The 14105-nt window shown below is 39.9% G+C and overlaps 1 protein-coding gene and 1 long non-coding RNA gene across 2 annotated transcripts in view; one reads left to right on the top strand and one right to left on the bottom strand.

The window, feature by feature from the left end:
• Positions 1-14105, top strand: part of LOC145684785 (uncharacterized) — a 469860-nt gene that overhangs the window by 407605 nt on the left and 48150 nt on the right. The window lies entirely within an intron of this gene.
• Positions 1-14105, bottom strand: part of LOC145684558 (tryptase gamma-like) — a 47460-nt gene that overhangs the window by 10513 nt on the left and 22842 nt on the right. The window contains exon 3 of the mRNA XM_081756951.1: positions 962-1166. Coding sequence (XP_081613077.1) covers positions 962-1166 — 205 coding nt within the window. The remainder of the gene's footprint in view (positions 1-961; positions 1167-14105) is intronic.

Raw genomic sequence — 14105 nt, 5'->3', positions numbered from 1 at the left:
AATGATAACACTGCAAATTATTCACTGACATATATACACAAATTATTCGCTCACATATGTTCAAAAAATTATTCACAGACTAATGTGTTTGCATACATTGTTCAATTATTTGAAACAATTGTAACGCACAAATATTAAAATCTTAGTTTCAAATTTTAGAACCGCGTCTTATAAGGCAAAGAAGAACTATAATAATATTTGCTAAATAAAGATATCAAAGAACTAATGGAGCTCAGAAGGCGGTAGTAAATTCTTAGTCCCATAAGACCCAAGTGAAGCTTAGGTATCATAAGATCGAACAGAGGGCGGTTAGTGTAAAGACTGAAAGTTCTACCAGTAAATAAGAATTCCTAATTTCGTTCTTTATAATTCAGGAAATCGCAAGTCTGAGGGTCTTGCATTCCCCTTCAAGAATAGTAATCGCTTTGTAATGAGTCAATTTGGCAATTAACCGAGCCACAATAAAGTATTCAACTGCAAACATGTGGCGTAAGTAAGTGAGTTGTTCTTTAGTATAGTGCGTATAATGTTGAATTCATAAGACGCTTTCATGAATTTCACACTCTATAATTATGTTCGTATATCTTGAGACGAGTTACTTAAATAATGGCATATTAGGCTGAGCATATGCCTTCATGAAAATGATCATTGTCACATCAGTATTTAACTTGTAGGTGAATTAACAGAGTATGTTGTACACATTCTATTTACATGAATAGAATTAGAATTGGATACATTATACTTTCCTGTAAAAAGCAAATGAATAAAACTTGTTTCCAGTAGTAATAAAAATATAAAAATATATACTAAATTAATACCACAAAGCTTAATTCACTCATTTATTATTTTTGTGATTTATTTTAATAAATCAAATCTGACATAAGTTACAGGTGATATTGTTTAATATTTATATAATTATAGAATATAAACATTGAAAATCTAAAAAGAAATTAAATCTTACGTTTCTCTTAGTTCATCCACTGTTAAATTTTGAGTTTCAAACGCGTCCTTGAAGCAGTGCACAGCCGTTATAACATATCTGTCATTTATTAAGGATGCTCCACATATATGTTTCATGTCTTTCCTCAGTGCTCCAAACCACGGGGGACATTTTAGTGCAGCTTTTCCTCCAATTATTCGCCCACCTTTTTGTCCCCTTCCGCATACTGTAAATATGGTACACTATATATATATATATATATATATATATATATATATATATATATATATATATATATAATATTTGTTTCACAGAGTACATATCAGAGTACACAGAGTACAATGTTTCACAGAGTACATTGACCTACAAAGGTAGGCAGTATTACACATTTGAAATTACATAGTTCTACGATATGATAAATTGGGTCAGAGTACGACTTTCTCTTGCACCCCTCGTTAGCCGTCATATTTCAAAGATATCTCATTAGTAAAAATTACACAGAAATGTCCCAAAGTATTTCTAGAATATCCCCTTGCAAGGAATGCATCAAATTAACTGTCACTGTTGGAGTGTTAAGCATGTTCATGGATAAGTTACATAGTAGTTTTCCTATTTTTGATGACAAGATTAAAATTGTCATGTGAATATAGCAATAGTCTTAATAAGATAGAGAATGAAACATGTCAACGAATGAAGGTGCCGATAATATGTTTCTGTGTCTTATAATGCATATCTTTGATATAGGTACACGCAGTTTATTCGTTTATTTTTTATTAAAAGCGAGAGTTTTTTAGTGCTCTCACACAAAGTACCTGTGACACATGCATTTGGTGTCTGGGCCACAACAACCGATTTTGATGAAAGTTGGTAGACTAATAGGACACTATGAAAACTAATGCAACTAGCATTGATTTGTCGAGAAATCTGTAGTTTCTGAGATGCAGTCGATTCATGAAAGATGACATTTGTCGTGATATCTCGAGAATGGCTCCACCGAGATCAAGCAAACTTTGCGAGCCATAGTACCACATGATAGCTTTAAAATAAAATCAAAGCGAATTGTCTGCACTTGCGCAGAATTTCGCATAATGCGCAAATAATTTTGCGCTTGCGTATATCTCGAAAACTTGAAGACTGCGATATATTTTTGTTTTGCTTAGTTTGTACTACATGACGAGTATAACATAATGGAAGAAGAAACTAGACTCAAAGGTGAGCGTTTTCAAGCAATTAAGGTGAGAAGATGTTAGGGGTGGTCTGCCCCCGGTTACAAACCTCTAGTTGCTGCACTCTGTCTGGCTTCTCAGTTATACATTTCAATTACACATCTGTAAAAGGCATATAGTTAACGTTAATAGTCGCCATATTCGGGTCGTAATGATATTAAGTACTGTAAGTCATCAATGTTGCACAACAGTAACAAAGTTTTAACAGAGCCTAAAGATAAAGTATCAGGCCTACAGTCGCGACCCATTGGAACTAGTGGTAGGCACAAATATCGGTTTTTCTTTTTTCAGTTTTTTCTTAGGAAAACCGAAACCGGGCTTTGAAAAACTTCAAAAAACTGATTTTTCACCGAAACCGCTTTTAATCGAAATCGCTTCAGTTCTCAACGAAACCAGTTACCCGTTTACCTCAAAGCACATTCGGTTTTTCACCGGATCCAGTTTCTGTTTTCTTCAAACCCAGTTCCGTTTTTTTTATATCAAAATTGGTTCTTTTTCTGGCCAGAATAGTGCTCAGTTGTCCGGAAATCAATTCCAACTGTGTTTTCCAAACGTTTTCACAGAAACCGTTTTCGGTGAAAAACGAACCGGTTATGGAGGAAACGAACCGGTTTCGATGAAAAACCCAACAAGTTTTGGTGTGAAACAGAACAAGTTTTTGGATAAAACCGAAAAGTCGGTTTCTCGGATTTCGGTTTTCTAGAAACCGGTTTCCGTTTTTTGTAAAAACCGGTTTTGAACATCCCTAATTGGAACCAGGCTATACTTCTTGCGACGAGACTTCCAAGCGACGAGTTGAGACAACCCCCATATCTCTCTTCTCATGGCCACACTAACTATATATATGTAACCCTATGGCCTATGATTTTTCCAAGTTTCCTTGAAGCATAGATGCCTGCACCACTTTGATGTGTTAAAATAGACCGCGACCATAGGCCTGATAGTTTATCTATACTCTCCTTTGATACTGTGTTACTGTTTTGCAATATTGATGACTTACAGTACTTGATATCACTACGACAGAGCTGTAATTGAAATGTATAATTGACAAGCCAGACAGAGTGCCGTAACTAAAGGGTGGTATCCGGGGGCAGGCCATCCCAACATATTCTCACCTCAGTTACATGAAAACGCTCACCTTTGAGTCTAGTTTTTTTCTTACATTATGTTATACTCGTCATGTAGTTCAAACTGAGCAAGAGAAAAATATACCGCAGTCTTCACGTACCAAAAATGAATGCTCTTGTTCCTTTTTGAAAAAGTAGAAAGAAACTTGTTTTATTTTATTTTTATGACCGAATATGTTAGATTATTTATGTCTTTTGTTTAGAATACTCTTTTCCAATTAAGTTTACATCATTTTAAAGCTTGTACTTTATATAATATTCTACGTAATCATCATTTTGGTTGAAGCATTTTCGCAGGCACTGTGACAGTTTTTGTATGCCCGTCTCGTATCAGCTCGACAGTGTTTCTGTGTTTGGGAAAGGGAACGTCATATTTCACCTCTTCGTCTTTGCTGAAGTATTTCCCGGCAAATGTTCATTTTAATATATGAAACCACTGTTAGTCACTGATTTGCTCAACCTTCACGACTTTCTCTTCGGAAATTGAAGGTCTGTCACTCCTTTCTTCATCTGTCCATCGGTCCTGTCTTTCTTCATCTAAATTTCATTAAGACCAACTGTCAAATCTCTACACCACCTATGAATATTATTGACATCCATGTAAGTTTCCACCAATTGCTGCTGAATTTCAAATAGTTTAAAGCCTTCTGCGTTCTAAAAGCAATAACTGCGAGCGAATTTCAAAGTTGGATGTAGCGTCATGTGGGATCAATCTGAAATGACTTCTAAGCGAACATTGAGCTTTCCAGCAAGGTGCGCACATGATTGTTTGGGTGAGGTGAAACAACGAAATATAGCATTATGTCTAATAGGCACACAAACAGTTTCCCTTTTGACCCAGCGCTTTTCAAATCTTACTTTTAGGATTAACATTGTATTTGTTGACGTGTGTTACTTAGGCTAACCCACTGTATATGAAATACAGGAACGTGTACTCCATTCACGAATACACTAAAGAACAGAAATCTTTTTAATTATATTAAACTGCATCAAGAAAGGCATTGAAACAAAAAAATAATCGAAGCTCTAAAATGCAGAAAATAATAAAAAGGTCAGAAACATAAACACATTCATTACTATTATCTTTAAAAGAATGAAATTTATGCCAAACATATAAGTAAATTCATTACTGGGCTTTGTATATCTATGGCCATTTTTGCCGTCTGTTGCGAGACGTGACTTACCTCGGTGATCACACTGCCTAAGAATTAGAAAGGAAGAAAGAAATAGGGGAAAGAATAAGGAAATAAGGAAAACCTCACTAAGAGTGGCTGGTCTGAAAAAAAAATCCGCTGCAAAGAAATACTCGTATTCCGTCATTGCAGGTCTAATTTATAAATATAAAAATTCAATATAATAGGTGTAAAATATTTTGCGAAGATTCCTCGTTAGGAAGCAGGTAAATATTTTCCTGCACAAACCTTCAGTTCCCGAGTATGTTGTCATCGAAGGTGGTACTTAGTTAAATTTTATAGTAGGATTTAAGTTACTTAAATTTTCGTTGAAATCGTTAATTACTATAGGAAACAGTCTGTGCATTGCACACAAACTGTTTTTTAGTCCACTCACTTATCCCTTACAGACCCAGAAAGAAACCACTTTATTGATTTTTATTTCAAGCATTTACGTTTTACAAATATATCTAAAATTCGTGATATGTTTCTTGACGTTTCCCCCAATGTCGGTTGTGGAAAAACACTATACTTGCTATTGTGATGGTTTGGACTTAGCCCTTCCTAATTCTGATATTCACAAAAGTGAGGATTGTGACTTATAATGATTTTGATAGTACTAAAGAGTGTACTTTTTTCTTTTCTGGTATTAACAATTAGAAGGCAAGAAAAAAGTGCAAATCAATGACAATGTTGAATGCTCATATTAATCCTTCGTGTGAATCTTAATGAAACAGTTTTCGTCATTGTTAACACACAAGTGCACATCATATTTTCATAAACTTTGTTCGGGATCGTGACATATAGCCTTGAAATGTGTAGCATCTTGAGCTTTAATTTTGTCCACCACAAACCAGTGATTAAGCAAGTCAATGTTTTTAGTTTCGTGATGGCAGAGCTTTAAGCCTTCAATTCTCCACTATTTTTGGTGATTTTACGGCCATTTCTGATTCTTCAAAGTGCTCAGGTAAGCGCATCGAGTTGTTCCATCGAGGAGGTACCGTGATATATGAAGACGAAATTCCAGGAGACCAAACTGATTTTGTTTCTTGATATTTAGTAGCTTACAGCCTTGACAGTACTCAAGCCAAGAGTAAACTATTGTCAAGCCAAAAAATTAAAAATCACATTAAGAGTCCATATCTGGGTTCTAGTCCATGTCCGAAAATACTTCAGCATTTGATCATTTAAATCCTAAAAGAAGTAAAACAAGAACTAACATATATTTTTAATATGATTGTCCCATCTCCGGACATCTTGAGTGGGGTTGAAGACAGTACTTGACGAACTAATTAGAATGGATTTACTGTCCTTTCACTGTAGTAGAGTCATTATGTAATCGTTTTGTGTGTCAGAGCAGAGTCTTAAGATCACTGCGGGACTATGGCATAGACTAATATCTCGATAAAGAGTGTTGGACCACGGATGGATTCCGAAGTCTAGTTCCACTTGGATATTGTTTAGCAGGGCGGGGCAAAAAAATAATTGATGCAAATTTAATGAAGATCGCTGCTCTTGCATGTGCTAAGCACACTTTCAGTATAATTTCCAAAAAAAAATCACACTTCTACTGGTCGCAACTGGAATTTGATTCAGTAATTTTATTACTTTGTAATTTTCCAATTTCTCGCTAGATGGCACAACAAATGTCAGTGTATATTTGTAAAACAAAAGATTTTTCGTGTAGTTGCAGAATTTCCTTACCACATATCTTAATTATAGTTTATACATATTTTCATTTTTCTCTTGTTTTGCTTAAAATAAATATTTGTTCGATGCAATTAACGCAGTTTTATTCTAAAACTTGCAGCAAGTTTTTTTTTTACCTAATCTTGAATTTATAAGTGTATGCCGTTATTTTTCACACTCTAGATATACTCCCCCACCATCAATTTGGTTTTCGTGCTAACCACAGCACAACAAGCCAATTAGTGAGGGTAGTCGACCACCTGACTACCTCTTTTAATCGACGACAATATGTTGTGGGTGTATACCTTGATATCTCGAAGGCGTTTGATAAAGTGTGGTTACCAGGCCTCATTTATAAACTTCGCTCACAAGGCTTCTCTTTACCTTATCTCAAACTCCTCACTTCATACCTCTTTCATCGCTTTTTCCATGTCTCTGTGGGACAGACCAAGTCTGCTCCCAAACCAATTCAAGCTGGTGTGCCTCAAGGCGCGGTTCTTTCGCCTCTCCTTTACACCTTATACACCGCAGACTTACTTATCGTACCACACTGTTTTCCTGCAACATACGCCGATGACACTGCTTTCTTTACGAACAGCAGCAATCTTCGTCTTTCCTACCACTGCATGCAGCGCCAACTCAATGTCTTTCAACGTTGGGCTACCATCTGGCGCCTAAAAATCAACGCGGATAAGAGCGTTGCAGTCTGCTATAGCAAAAGACGCAGCAGAGCCATCCATCGTTTATACTATGACAAAATTGAAGTTCCGCACCGTCTGCATGCTAAATACTTGGGAGTTATATTAGATCGAGGCCTTACTTTTGGTCTTCATATCAGGGACGTTAAACACCGAGCCCTTCGAAAATTGTCTGCCCTGTATACTATTCTGCGTTGCAGTGTCTTAAGTCATGAAACAAGACTCCACGTCTTTAAAATGGTAATTTTGTTCACAATCACCTACGCATGTCCAGCATGGCAACTTGCGGCACTCAGTCACTTGCGCACGGTCGAGAGTGTGCAAACCAGGGCAGCTCGTATCATAACAGGCCATGATCGATATACGCGTAATCGTCAACTTTTAGAGGACTTAAACATATATCCTATCCGGGACGTGTTACATCAACACCATACTCGTTTTTGGGCCAACCTCCCCCGCCACGTCAACCCCGCTATAGCAGCCATTGGCACAGCGCATACACACCGAAGAACTTACAGGACGCCACGGTTGTAGCATAACTCTTTACCCACACTCTCCCCCTCACTGCGACAGTTGCAGCTGAAGGTCACATGACGTCGTCGTATCTCATATTCTAACTCACCTCCCACAGGTCTAATCATTTTCTTTTCTATAGCTGTCATCGAGACAGGGGCTTTTGTCCGATACTCGGCACAAAACTACACTTTCAAGCTAAGCTAAGTTATTTTTCATCACATACTTTCCCAGAGCTTAGCTTTGCTCTGCTCTGAAGCGCCACTAGAGCATAGTGACGAGTTTTGTAAGTTCCTATTCCACTATCCTGGTCACTGAAACTTGATATCTGTGTGTATCGGTTGAGAGACTGATCTAGCCCAACTCATAAGATACCCACGCAGGTTGATAGCATCTTTGGCCCACCTAGACCACTATCCAAACGGGTGGTCTTCAAACCAAGAGGACCTTCGCTATGGCTTCTGGACAAGGCACTGGTCATACTGTATTACCTCCGATTGTTGCTCAGGGTCCTTCTCTGACGGCGGCAAAGATAGATAAACGAAAAGCCCGCCAGGAGTCAGAACCTAGTAGTCCAACGGTTCACTCTGCAACAGCTGCAACTTTTGCTGCTGCGCTCCAATGACACCTCCAACCAAACGTCATCATACTTTGAGTGAGTACTCAGCAACATCTAGCAACATGGAGACAGAGACCAGCGACAAAATACCACAATCTAAACCAGTTGTTAACTCTTTTCTGCTTACTAATTACGATCCCAAATACACTGATCTAAAGCAAATCTACCTACGTCTGCTTAAGTATGTTCCACGCTCCGACGTTAAACACCTTATACCTATCAAGAATGGTATTATTATTCGCCCGACCGATCCAAACGTGGCCTCTACACTTCGCAATGCCTACTCTTTTGAGATCTTCGGCGCCTCTGTCAACATTCAAAAGCTTACATTGAATCAGGCAAAGTAACCTCAACCTCCTCGTAAGTCTCCAGCTCTGTCTGCCGTCATCAGAGGAGTAGATCCACAATACACTGATGCCGAGATCGCTGAAGAACTAAAACTTGATGGCCATTCCATCATTAAATGCATCCGTATTAAGAACACATCCGGATCAACTTATATGGTCCGTGTTCTTACTAATAGTCAAGAGACGGTAGACGACCTGCTTAGTAATGGTGCATACATTTTCTTAAAGAAACATCGAGAGGAACCTTCTCGCACACCTCCCCCTCTTCCTGTCCGTTGTGAGCGCTGCCAGGCCTATAATTCGCACCATACTAACGATTGCAGGAACCCTTTCAAATGCGGTTATTGTGCTTGCCCACATTCAACTAAGTCTTGCACTAATCTAAATACTGCACCTCAATGTCCAACCTGCCCACATCAGCATCCCACATACAGTTACAAATGTAAGGCTAAACCCGCGGCAGACTTACTCAAACCTGAACTCACTGTTCCAATCCGGATACATAATACTGATTCTACCACACCGCCTCCTAGCTCGGCCCACCAACCGATTACCATAGAACAATTTCTGGCCTTTCTTACCGTCACCTTACAGAATATTCATCCTTTCCTTCGTCAGCACATTCTCCAACAAGTACAACTCACCGCTAAAACCATTCTACATGTTAATTACACTGGAACCTATTCCAACAACTATGCCCACTTTTGTTCTACTATTGATGAATCTGCCGTATAATCTCTTTCACAATCTACCTTCATTTCTCTTCACCATGGCCGTGAACTTTTTATTTCTAAACATTCGCTACCTCCATAAACACAAGCCTTTGTTCGAACAGCTGCTCCTTGAGGAACACATCCATTGTTTTCTGCTTAATGAGACATTCCTCAAGCCGAAACCCCACCTGTAAGGTTCTTTCCTATCATCTTCTTCGCCATGATAATGCCGTCCCAGCTCGCCGTGAAAATGGCGGGGTGGCTATTGGTTTTCCCCCCTCTATCTCTCATCGCTTACATACTACTGGTGACCGAACGCTGCCTGAACATCTCATTTCCACTTTATATTTCAAACAATGCTACATCACTGTTGCTACCATCTATATCCTACCCGGCCAACCTATTCCTTTAAGTTTTTTTTTCAATATATATTAGACCACATTCGCAGTTACATTATCATGGCCGACATTAACTACCATAGTCTTTCCGATCACCAAAAGCTCACTTTTCTGCATTATATTCAAACCCACACGACAGGATTCTTTCACACTCTCCCTAAACCAACACGACCATCCTCCAATACAACCCCAGATATAATCATAACTTCGCCCAATCTTCTTACTAAGCTTACCCTGACTGTACTTGATCCTTTGGGGAGCGATCATGTCCCAGTCAAACTTACTCTTCAACTTAAAGGACCTCCTCAATTACTTCAACCAGCTCCTCCCCGCTCAGTAGCACGTTTCGATCGTGCAAATTGGCCATAATATAGAGAATTTCTTTCCAATCGGCTTGAATCTGTACCATCTCCTACCACAGAAACAGAACTCTATCATACCCTGCATACCATTACCGACAGTATACACCAGGCATCCTCTAAATTTATTCCTCAGACCCCAATTACTTCCTACAGACCTAAGCCGCCTCCACAATATCTCCCTTTAATACGCTGCTCCCGCCAGTTCTACCGAGATTTTACTCACAGAGGAAACCTGGAATCTCTTCGTCAACATCGCCAATACCAACGGGCAATCCATAATTACATCATTGCATACAAGACCAGAAACTGGATAAAAGCTTGCAATAATCTATCTGATACAGCACACCCCACACAATACTGGAAAAGATTTCATCAGCTCACCGGCAAAACCACCCGCACATCTTACCCACTAATTGTTAACGGTATGCCCTTACTCACTGACGAAGAAAAAGACAATGCTTTTGCTAACCAACTCCAAGACGTCTTCACGCCCCTTGGACCTACTATCTCACTCCGTACTCATCCTACAGCTCGGCAAAATCTTGACTCGCCCTCACTTCAACCAAATGTTCAACATGTTCTGCCAGACGATTCGCCGTTGACAGTTCCTATCACCGTCAGAGAAATTACCACTATCGTTGCCCGTAAACGTAATACAGCTCCCGGACTGGACTCAATCACATATCGCCATATCACAGAGGGACCGTACATTATCCACTATCTTTTAACCAATCCAAGCCTTCCTGTCTCTTCCTTTTCGATTTAGAAAAGGCTTTTGATAAAGTCTGGCATCTAGGCCTTCTGTACAAACTATTTTCCTTCAGACTTCCATTCTGCTATATTCGCTTCGTGTACCATTTTCTCTCTAGCCGGCTCACTTATGTTTCCATTCATGATACTCTCTCACCCTGTGTTTATCCACTCTGGTTTTCCCCAAGGCTCTGCCCTCTCGCCGCTGCATTACTTACTGTATGTTGCAGACTTTCCTGCCCTTCCCCCACATGTCAGTATATTTCAGTATGCAGACGATACGGCTTCCTTGGCGATAGGTAATACTATTCAACATATTAACCGCATCCTTCAAGCGGCCATAAATGATTTCCTTCAGTGGTGTAAAACGTGACGTCTCAAACTTAATGCAAACAAGACCCAAGCAATAGTCTTTCTGCCACCAGGCAAACGCAGTCGTGTACATCGAAATCCATCCAACCTCCACGTCACGATTGACGGTACACCCCTTGCCGCTAGTCTCACGGTGACGTATCTTGGTATTACCTTTGACTCTCATCTCAAATGGTCTGCTCATCTCAGAGGTATCATTCTCAAAGCTACTAACCGCCTGAACCTACTCCGCTGCCTCACTGGGACAACCTGGAGTTTGAAATCTCACATTCTTTCAAACGCATACAAAACTTTTCTACAGCCCGTTTAAACCTATGGTTTTACAGCTTGGCTCCCCGCACCTGATTCATATTACCGCCGCCTACAGATTCTTGAGCCTCACGCCCTACGCCTTGCGTTTCGCGTTAAATTACCAAGCCCCACAGAGACTTATACGAGAGAACGCCTTTTCGGCACATACTCTATCGTCTCGAAGATCTCCGGCTCAGGTACGTTGCGAAGCGATTCCAGAACCACCATTCACTACTTTTTGATGCAATGCACCACGAAGCCCCTCTTCGTAAGCCCTCTGTTACTCTCCGACATTCTCCACTCTCCCTGCTCTTTACTTTGTATCATCATGTTCTTGCGGCAAATAGTCCCGATTTACTACTTTTAGAAGATTTTCTCGTCCCTACTCCACCCCCATACATCACTCCATCATATGTTGCACTGTGACTTTCCAGTACTAAAAGGGCTCCCCATCGTCTTCAATGTGTCCACAGTAGCCCCTGGACAGAAGATAACCTACATTCGTCTCTCTAATCCTGTTTATGTTGTGTTGTGTTGTCAAGTGCACCTCATGGTTTCATCCTGCATCACTGCTTTGCTATTACTAATATCATAATGAATTGAATGAAGTATTCCTAATTTTTCCTGATGATTATGGTTAACGGCCATAATGACCTGTACTTAAATGCACTTAATAATAATAAAGATTATATACAACTTCCTTGACCCTCGAAAATACCCCCAAATCTAAAGTGAATAGTAACTTCACATCCCAAATAAAGGGCGTAATCCTTTGGGTGGGTGCTAGCTACGGCTAGCAAAAAAGAATTCATCATACTTACTTAGCTGGTTTCCAGCTTTCTCACTAGAGGCATTCTTGTAGTGTCAAGTCTAGGCTGAGAATATTACGCATTTCTGGACGCAAGTGTGGCATTTCTCAGTTTTTGGGCGAGAGACTGAGAGAGACCAAGGGTTTCAACCGAGTGGAGTCTGCACTACTCTACACATTAGTGTGCTAATTTTTGGAAGCTTTTGCTTCATCATTCATCTCATCATCTTTACTACCACAGATATCTGAACACTCACACAGCATCCTAGCAATCTTGTTGTCCGGCTACTATGGCCAGTGGACAACATCCCAGTCTTCCAGCTGCAGTTCCAACATCTTCTATTGTCTCTACGAAGGTTGAGAAACGCAAGAGTTACAAGGACGCTTTTGTAACATCAGGTGCCAATCAGGGATTAGAGGGTAATCCTATTGACGGTGACCCAGCATCTAATCCAAAATCTCCACGTCATAAAAAGCATCATGATGACAATATCAGCTTCGCCAGTTCAGACGGCAGCTCTCGCCTTATGATTGTTGATGGTATTCAACAACTTCCTCAGAAACCGCAGATTGACATCTACAATTTTCTACTTCAGGATTATGATCCGAAATTCCGAAATACCAAACTTTTTCTACTGCAACAACTCCTTAAATACAGACCACGGCCTGAAATAACACAGATTGTACAAACCAAAACGGATACATCATTAAATCGCCACTACCTAACTTTGCAACAATAGTTCGCGACAAACATAGTTTTGAGATTTTCGGCAAAACAGCAAGACTCACTAAAGTGTACGCCCAACGCAAGAAACAAATGCCGCCACCCAGACGAACTCCTACTCTATCCGTCGTCGTCCGCGGTGTAGATCCTTCTTACAGCGATGAAGAAATCGAAGAGTTACATCAGGAGGGATATGTCTTCAAAAAATGTATTCGCATTAGAAACAATCTAGGAGCTACATATATGGTCAGGGTTCTTACAGAATCGCAGGATACTATCGACGACCTTCTTGAACATGGGGTATTCATATATAAGAAAAGACATAGAGTGGAACCGTACAAAACAATCACCCCCTCTACCTATACGCTGCGATCGTTGCCAGGAATACACCCATCCTACACCAAAATGTTTAAATCCGTTCAAATGTGGCTACTGCGGTGGCCCTCACCACACCCGCTCTTGTCCAAATATGCAACGACCACCTGAGTGCTCAACCTGTCACGAGCGTCATCCAACCTATAGCTATAAATGCAAAGCCAAACCCACCCCAGAAGAAGCAAAACTTGAATTAGTGGTTCCACTTCGCATGCTTGACGCACAAAATCAAACTTCTGATCCCAGCACATCTGATCAACCAATAACTATTAAACAGCTCCTTGCTTTCATTACTCTCACACTGCAAAACATCCATCCGTTTGCACGTCTTTTAGTTTTACAGCACGTCCAGTATGCTGCTCAATCAGTCTTCCATCTTCAATTCCAAGCTACTTATAATGGTCCAACTGCCTATTTTCATACACTCCCATCTTCATAAACCTTGTAAATATCATCACAGTATGGGCATTATGGGTATTGTTTTTATGTTTGTTAACATACCCTCTCTCTGCACCCATAAAATACTATTTGAACAACTGTTGCACAAAGAGAAAGTTAATGCTTTTCTACTTAACGAAACACATCTTACTCCAAAATTGAAATGCAAGATACCAGGGTATAATACCATTCGCAAAGACAATACTTTACCAGCACGTCGGGCAAATGGCGGTGTAGCAATTGGGTTTTCGCCAAATGTACCATATCGTATTCACACTACAGCACTTCAGAACCTGCCAGAATATCTTGTACTCACTCTTGACTACAAATCAGATTACATCACAATAGCCACTATCTACGTCCGTCCAGGACATCTGCCTCGCTATGTCTTGCATCCATTCCTCTGCCATTTTTCCAATACATCTGAAACACCTTTCAACGCTACGTCATTCTTGCTGACATAAATTTCCATTGTCGATCTACCAGAGATCAAAGATCCTTTCTGAATTTCATTACTACCCATACGTCGGGTACATTTCATCA

Source organism: Thermobia domestica, chromosome 5, assembly GCF_964235325.1.
Source record: "Thermobia domestica chromosome 5, izTheDome1.hap1.1, whole genome shotgun sequence".
NCBI classification, from domain to species: domain Eukaryota; kingdom Metazoa; phylum Arthropoda; class Insecta; order Zygentoma; family Lepismatidae; genus Thermobia; species Thermobia domestica.
Note: the sequence above shows the minus strand (reverse complement) of the source record. Positions and strands in the feature narration are given on the sequence as shown.